The sequence below is a fragment of the Ursus maritimus genome, unplaced genomic scaffold, assembly GCF_017311325.1.
Source record: "Ursus maritimus isolate PB19 unplaced genomic scaffold, ASM1731132v1 scaffold_26, whole genome shotgun sequence".
NCBI lineage: Eukaryota > Metazoa > Chordata > Mammalia > Carnivora > Ursidae > Ursus > Ursus maritimus.
In genome coordinates, this window is record NW_024425119.1 from 25335103 (window position 1) to 25344112 (window position 9010).

The following is a 9010-nucleotide window of genomic DNA, read 5'->3' on the forward strand; positions in this document are numbered from 1 at the left end:
ATCTTGATGCCATCTTAAGACAATGATGAGTACCTTAACAGAAGACTTCTCTTCTTGATCTTTGTATCCCAGCACCTAACAGTTCAAGAAGACATCCAGGAGTTAAATATTTGTGAATAATTGCAACCTTACAATGTAAGAGATATATTCGTGTTCATCTTTGATGCCGTCATGAAGAGTTCTTGTGTTGGTTTCCAAGATCTCCAGTTTTTCTGTTGTTTTCTTGCCTGGCACTGCCAAGAGACTTTTCTGAGAAAGGTTGAATTTCCCTTTTTTAAAGAGTCATAGGATGTTAGAAAGGTAGTGACCAACTTTGGATAAGAATTAGGCTTCAGGGGGCGCCTGGGTGGCATAGCGGTTAAGCGTCTGCCTTCGGCTCAGGGCGTGATCCCGGTGTTATGGGATCGAGCCCCACATCAGGCTCCTCCGCTATGAGCCTGCTTCTTCCTCTCCCACTCCCCCTGACTGTGTTCCCTCTCTTGCTGGCTGTCTCTATCTCTGTCGAATAAATAAATAAAATCTTAAAAAAAAAAAAAAGAATTAGACTTCAGAGCCCTGGCTGACAGTGTTTCTAAACTTCATGCCTTTGAAAAACAATTCTCTAAGAAAGGAGAAACCTGTGTCTAGCTACCTCCTCTGCTTTAGCTCAAGCCAAAAAGCTTAAATTAAGTAAATTTTGGAGGAAATAAAGAAGAAATGTCCCTCTTATTGCAGGAAGGTAATGTTTATTTAGACCCCTCACATACTAAAAGCCAACTACAGACCAGCACAGATTTAATGCCGGGGGAAATCCTTTTAGCCATGATTAAGCCCGATATTTTAAAGAAGCAACCTCATTTTGAGCTGATTGAAAAGTCAAGAATTTTTTTTTTTCACTACTTGGGGCTTTGGAGATTGTAAATTAGGAGAAAAGGGAAAAGGGGGGCCCCTGGGTGGCATAGTGGTTAAGCGTCTGCCTTCGGCTCAGGGCGTGATCCCGGCGTTGTGGGATCGAGCCCCACATCAGGCTCTTCCGCTATGAGCCTGCTTCTTCCTCTCCCACTCCCCCTGCTTGTGTTCCCTCTCTCGCTGGCTGTCTCTATCTCTGTCGAATAAATAAATAAAATCTTTAAAAAAAAAAAAAAAAAGGGAAAAGGATGAGGCCAAGAAACATTCTGCTTTGGAAAATTTCCTCCAAGAGTCAGCTGTGTTGCAGGGATGTGGATTTTAGAAGAAGATAGGGTTAGGGAGGGATGGGTACCAAAGGAATGAGGAAACAGATAGAAGAGCACAAAGATAAATGAAAGTGAGATTTTAAAAAAGAAACCAGCAAAGGCTTGGGATCATGTGAGAAGGGAAGGCATGAAAAATCATATAGAGATTCTCTGTCCTGGAGATGCATAGCTTTGTATGCACTTGAAAAAAACAACATGACTTAAAAACTACAAACACCCCAAAGATGCACCAACTGGTATGTGGATAAATCGTGGTACATGTTATGTGATAGAATCCTACTCAGCAATAAGAAGGAAGGGACTTCTTACTCATTCAACAACATGAATGAACCTCAAATATGTTATGCTGAGTGAAACAGGCCAGATCCGGAAGACCGCATGCTTCACGATTACATTTACCTAACATCTGAAAATGGCAAACTCTAGGAACAGAAAAGAGATTAATGGTTGCTGGAATTGCACGGGGAAAGGGAGCATGGGATTGACAAAGGGGCCCAAGGAAATTTGGGGTGTGATGGAAATATTCCATATCTTGTGCTGTTGATTATGTCAAAATTCATAGAGCTGTACCCTCCTAAAAAGTGAGTTTTACTGAATGTCAACTATACCTCAACACATGTGACTTTAAAAAATGGACACAAGGTCTGCCCTCAGTAAGTCTAAAGGGTGATGGGAAAGGCCACATAAAAGCCAATGCAGTAATATAATAAGAAATTTTACTTATTTTTTTTTTTAGATTTTATTTATTTATTTGTCAGAGCATGCCCACAGCAGGGGAGCAGCAGGCAGAGGGAGAAGCAGGCTCCCCACTGAGCAAGGAGCCTGATGATGCGGGCCTCCATCCCAAGACCCTGGGATCATGACCTGAGCCGAAGGCAGATGCTTAACCGACGGAGCCCGCCAGAATCCCTAAATAAGAAATTTTAAATCTAAGTATTACAGAAGCAAAGTCAGTAGGGATGGCTGTAGGTTCACTCTGGTAAAGGGAAATGAAGACTATTAGATATGGAAACAACAACCAAAGTGTGGTGTGAGCAAATTAAAGGAGAGATAAGTTGAAGTTAAAATAAAACCACATGTACTGGCTCATTTATATCTGGTGAAGAAATGGAACACCTCAGAAAGGAACGAAAGGGAGAGGAGAGAAAAATCAGTAAAATCACTTAAAAAACACACAGCAGAAACAAATTTAAAAAACCTTTAAGGTGAGGACTTTGAGGTGGCCTTTAGCTGTTGCCTTATGTTTGACCCCCAAATCCACGAAGCTTTCTGAGATCTCCATATCAACATCTAGACTTTCATTCTGAAACTGACTCTCACTATCTTTGATACAATTATCTTAAATAAGTACTGTGTAAAGATATTTACTACATAAATAAACCAGGGTACCAAGTAAAATATGATTAGAAGATCGCAACTCCTTTCTAAAGAATTCAGTTACACAGTTCAGGGGTTGGTGATGGATGAACTTGGTAAAGAAAGGGTGTAACTATACATTCTTGGAAGCTGTATTGTTTTTTTTTTTAAGATTTTATTTATTCATTTGAGACAGAGAGATACAGAGAGAGAGCATGAGCAAAGGAAGAGGCAGAAGGAGAGGGAGAAGCAAACTCCCCACTGATCAGGGAGCCCAAAGCGGGGCTCAATCCCAGGACCCAGAGATGACCTGAGCTGAAGACAGTTGCTTATCCATCTGAGCCACCTAGGCGCCCCTCTCTGGAAGCTGTTTGAGGGTAAATGCTCATTACAGGTTTCCAACTAGCACAATGCCCAGCTCAAGGGCCACTTAACATAGGATGTGGACAACATTATCTTGTTGATTCAACTTAATGTTGATTTTGGAGATCAGTACCAAAAAAGAAAAAAGTTGCTATTAAATCTCAAATTTTTTTTATCATGAATGAGCCTTCTTCTAAAAACCTTCACTTTGTTTCAATTCCACACATCATTCATTACAATTTTTGATTTATGCCCTTTTGTTTTAAAGGAGAAGATCATGGAAATTCAAAAACAAATAGAAGAAATGGATAACAAATGTGTCCAGGTAATGACAACGGCATTGTAATTAATGAAGAAAACCAGTTCTTCAAGGGAATTGCAGATCTAGAGAATTTTAGTGAATGGAATCCAAACTTGGGTGAAAGACCTAGTATTTTAGACCTAGCAGGGAAATGTCTTGTAGCCTATACCCTCATTTTCAGATGAGAAAAGCATAACTCAAAAACATGACACGATTTGCCCGTATTTCTAGATGAAAAGACCAGTCTCATTCTCGCCCTCCCCTTAAACAATGAAAGTATGTGTATTTTTTTCTTCTAATGAAAGTAATGTATGCTTATTTTAATAATTAAAACACAGAACTATTTCATATAAAAAATGAAAAATAATCCCACTCCCTCAAATATAAGCACAGTGAATATCTTAGTATATTTATATTCTTCTAAATTTTCCTATATATGTACTTACATGTTGTTGTTACAATTTAAATGAGATTATATTATATATATTGTTTTGCAACTTGCTCTTTTCCCTTAACATTTTTCTTCAACAACTTTCTGTACCACTAGATGTCATTTTACCTTTTCACTGTTTATATAATGTAGGATTTGATTTTTGGATTTATTAAATTTATTTCATTGGATATGTGGGGCTTTATAATAAATGTGTGCTATTACAAATTTTGCCTCACCAATCTATGTCTTTGCTTGCTTTTGCAAGTACTTGTTTAAGAAAAATTTCTAGGGGCGCCTGGGTGGCACAGCGGTTAAGCGTCTGCCTTCGGCTCAGGGCGTGATCCCAGCATTATGGGATCGAGCCCCACATCAGGCTCCTCCGCTATGAGCCTGCTTCTTCCTCTCCCACTGCCCCTGCTTGTGTTCCCTCTCTCGCTGGCTGTCTCTATCTCTGTCAAATAAATAAATAAATAAATAAAATCTTTAAAAAAAAAAAAAAGAAAAAGAAAGAAAAATTTCTAGAAATTGAACCTCTAGCACCCATTTTTCTTGAAAATCAGAACACTGTTCTTCCTGCTATAGCTCTGCCTTTCAAAGTGTCCTGCAAGTCTGTTACAGAATGATTAATTAAAAACGTTAAAAGAGTTATTTACTCCTGACATATGTATAATTGGCAACCATGTCTTAGAAAGTTTGCTTTCAGCCTGTCTCTTGAACTTACTGATAGAAACCAACCAAAATCATCTGTTACCTCTACCTGACAACGTACAGGATGGGAAGAAAAGAGGAACTGGACAGCTTTTGTGGATAGCTCTTTTGCTGAACTACAAAGTCCACATATTGAAACTACCATAATGAGAACTTATAGTCATATATTATAAATTTTAAAATATTTAAAAGAAATACAACTTTTTTTCTCTGAAACATACTGTTTCTCCAACTAGTGTTTTAGAACTTTGTTTGTTTTCTTTTTAGAGAGAGAGTGAGAGAGAGCACACACATGCGTGAGGAGGGGCAGAGGGAGAAGGAGAGGTAGAGAGAGAGAATCTTAAGCAGGTTCCACACCCAGCATGGAGACCAAAGGGGCTCAATTTTACAGCCCTGAGACCTGAGCCAAAGTCAAGAGTCAGACGCTTAACCAACCGAGCCACCCAGGAGCCCCTAGTGTCTTGGAAGTTTTTTAAGGCACAAAGAAAGAGTAACAAATAGAGAAAAATATGATTTATCATAAGCTGATATATAAATTTATACATCTAAAATATTAAAAATAATTATACTAGTCTTTTGGTTATTCCTCCTGCAATTTACCATGATTATATAATGAATTTGCTGAAAGAGGAAGGATTTTACTGAGTAAAAGTAAGTTTCAAAGAAGCCACTTTACAACTAAGTGACGTCAACATGAGTGAAGTTTTATGGTGCAAACCAGAAAAACATAATTTCTATTTTACCCAAAATTGTGGGTATCTTTTCAGGAAGATGCTTGTAACGAAGCTCATGAATTGAAGGAGAAACTCATTGCAATAATAAAGGTAAGATTTCACCACTCAATTTCAAATAATGATAAAATCTAGGAATATAGGGATAATTTTTCCCCTAGAAGTTAACGGTGTGCCACCTACTGTTTTCTTTCTCTTTCATTGTCACTTTTTTCTCCCTTCCTGGCCCTCTGCTTTGGGCGGCCAGAACATCTCGTGGTCTGCTTCCGCATCTCCTCCACTCAGAGTTTAGCCTCTATGGCCACATGTTATGCATTCTTCAAAGCTCAGCTCGAATGTCCCCTCCTCTTTCAGACCTCCCCTAACCTCCCCTAGCCAGAAAGATAACTCCATATCTGAACTCCTCCCACAATATCTCAATGTAAATGTGAATGGGTGAAAGAAGCAATGAATGAGTGCGTCAACCTGTCACTTGTTCAGAGGTGCCTACTCGTCCCACCCACCTGGAGTAGGTGTCCCACCAACAAACCTCAGCTACTCTATCTCATCATCTTCTTCATTTTCTCTTTAGCATGTATATAGTCTATAATATCTAATTATATACACATATACGTTACATTACATAGATATATATTTGTTGTTTATTGCTTTTCCCCCAGCCCCTATAAATGTGCATGTAATTCCTTATCCATTTGGTTTAAAAATGTCCATGGAATAGAATGCACACTCCTTATCTATTTTGTTAGCCACGGTATCCTAGAATAGTGCCTGGTGGGAGTCAGTATGTTTTGTATAGATGAAAAAATTGAACAGATGAATTCAAAATAAGGATAATTATCTTCCTACATGAGTAAGTCAGTCGTTAAAGATCAGCATGTGGGTCTACCATGCTGCTACCTTATTTTGTGAATGCGTAAGTCTCTTTCTACTAGGTGAGTATGCACTTGCCAATGGGCTCCTCACGGGACTCACGTGTGATTGGCAATGTGGGCTCCTGAGGTGTTCTGGAGGAAGAGCACTCTGCATCATCTACAATAAGACTAACAGAACTCTAACATCAGTTTTTTTTAAATGATTGTGGATTGCTCTTTTTTTTTTCCAGAACTTTTACAAAGACATGACTCTGCTGAATACAAAGCTAAGAACGTACCAAATGCAGGAAGGGAAAACAGACTCTCAGAGTCCTGAAGAAATGCGTGTGGAAGAAAGTGAGCCCCTGCTTCCTCAGGCTCTACCACCCCCTTTAGTGCAGAACACTCCCGCCGGCGTTACAATATGGTGAGTCAGAGGAAGGGGCCTTTGGGGCTGGACAAAGACTCCAAAATGTATGAACCATAGTATGGCGAATTTCTTCAAGGACTGACTAAAAATTTGTTTTATCTTCCTTTATCAATGATCTCTTCTTGTTCTTTAAAAGTCCATTTGTTTATTGGAGTCATAGTGGTTTTCATATTATTTTTAGGTGTAGGTCTATAGCATTAGATCCATAGATATAGATTTCTTTATTGTTGCTGTAGGCAACTATGTCTTCATAAATCTTAGAAGATGGTGTCTGCAAGCTATGATGCAGCCAGCTCCACCAAAGGAGCCCACATGCTCAGCAGATTCGAAAACCCTTGTTTACTGGTATGGTATTAAAGACATACATACTAGTAAATTCTGACTCTTTGGATCCCTTTCAGAAGATGCCACACCATCATATATACCTGGAGTAGTACCCTCCTCTGAGAAAACTTTTCTCATTCTCTACCCCCAGCTACCAATCCAAGTAGAATGTTCAACAGCGTCTCTTGTGTGTGCACTCTCCCTTGCACATACTCCTGATGCAGAACCCACAGCAGATTATTGCAATTGAATTATTTCAAATTCTGTCTCCTAATAATCCATGAGCTTCCAGAAGTCAGGCATCTTTGTCATTTTGGGACATGAAATATAAAACCTCTTCACCATGTTTAACAGATATTAAATTAATAAGTGAGTGAGGAGTGATGTCAATGAAAATAGTGGAGTAAAAACCCCAGAAAATTTCCTCCTCCTTAAAAACAAAAGAGAGAGCTTGAAAAAAATAGTCAGAATCAACTTTTTCAGAAGCCTGGAAATCAAGGATTTAGTATCCAGAATAGATAAAGAAGTCTTATAACTCAACAACAGAAAGGGAAACAATCCAACTTTTAAAATGAGCAAAGGACATGAATAGACATCTCTTCAGAGATACAAGATGGCCAACAAACACACGAAAAGATAGTCAACACCATCGGTCATTAGAGAAATGTAAATCAAAATCATGAGCTACCATTCTACCTCTCTAAGATAACTATAATTGAAAGGACAGACAATAACAAGCATTGGAGAGGATGTGGAGAAATTAGAACCCTTAGACATTGCTAAAGGGATTGTAAAATGTGCAGCCATTTTGGAAAATGGCAGTTCCTGAAAATGTTAAATATAGAGCCACTGTCTGACCCACTCCTACATATGCACCCAGAAGAATTGAAAATATATGTCCACACAAAAACTTGTACACGAATGTTCATAGCAGCATTATTCATAAAAATAGAAACAATACAAATATCCATCAACCAATGAATAGGTAAACAAAATGTGTTATATCCATACAATGGAGTATTGTTCATCCACAAAAAAGAACAAAGTACTAATGCATGCTGCAATGTGGATGACCCTTGAGAACATTATGCCAAGTGAAAGAAGTCAGACACAAAAGGCCACATATTATATGATTCCATTGCTATGCAATGTCCAAATAGGAAAATCCATGTAGACAGCAAGTAAATGAATAGTTACCAGGCCTTAGGGTGGTGGGAAATAGGGAGTTCATGGATACAGGTTCTCTTTTGGGGGTGATGACAATTTCCTGGAATTAGATAATGGTGATGGTTATACAACCCTGTGAATAAACTAAAAGCTACTGAATTATACACTTTAAAGGGTCAATTTTATGGCATTCAAATTACATCACAAAAACCAAACAAGTAAGCAAATGCCTTTGATCATCACTTGACTAAAAGCCACTGAATTATACACTTTAAAGGGTCAATTTTATGGCATGCAAATTACATCACAAAACCAAACAAGTAAGCAAATGCCTTTGATCATCACTTGATTGTGTTAAGTGGGCAGATTACTATCCAGTTGAGTTGGTCATCTTTCATCACATCATTATATTCTGGTTAAGACTACCTAAGACTTGGGAGGGAGTTAAGATGGCAGAGGAGTAGGGGTCCCCTTTTTCAGCTGGTCCCCTGAGTCGAGCTGGATAGGTACCAGACCATCCTGAACACCCACGGAACCAGCCTGAGACGAAGGAAGATGCATCTGGATCTCTACAAATGAACATCTCCAGCGCTGAGTATTGAGGTACGAAGCGGGGAGCCTAAATCCGCGCACAGATATCGGAAGATAAATGGAAGGGGGAGGGAGCTGCCCGCTCGGGCCCCGGGAAGCAGTAGCCACCTGCACGGGGGAGCGGGCGGACTCACAGACCGGCGCCGGAGGCCATGAGCCGGGGAACGCACGCAACCAGACTGGAAACCGGCGCTCCGGAGTGCGCGCAAACCACACTGAAACAGAGAGCTCAGGAGCGCGCGCGGGAACCAGGGGCGGCTGGCGGTGTTAGAAACACAAAGGACAGAGACGCACCGGCCCTGGAAGTGAGGGCTGGGACGCCGGGTGTGGGGCGCACAACCCGGGATGCTGCAGGGTTGAGCAGCGCCGACAGAAACAGAGTTATAAAGAGGCCAGAAGAGCTCAGTGGAGAGCTGACTGCGATCCCTCTGTTCTGACACAGAGGCTGAGATTTGGCTACTGCTGCTCCGACTCTCAGAAGAGGCACAGCAAACCGCCAGGGAAAGCTGCCAGAGAACAAAAGCCTGGAAATACCGGCTCA

General features: G+C 40.1%; 1 protein-coding gene across 1 annotated transcript in view; it reads left to right on the top strand.

Annotated features, from left to right (window-relative positions):
• The window catches only part of SMCO2 (single-pass membrane protein with coiled-coil domains 2), a 32737-nt gene that overhangs the window by 15820 nt on the left and 7907 nt on the right, over positions 1 to 9010 (top strand). Inside the window, exons 5-7 of the mRNA XM_040641902.1 lie at positions 5147 to 5199; positions 6209 to 6384; positions 6677 to 6732. Of these exons, the coding sequence (XP_040497836.1) occupies positions 5147 to 5199; positions 6209 to 6384; positions 6677 to 6732 (285 nt within the window). The remainder of the gene's footprint in view (positions 1 to 5146; positions 5200 to 6208; positions 6385 to 6676; positions 6733 to 9010) is intronic.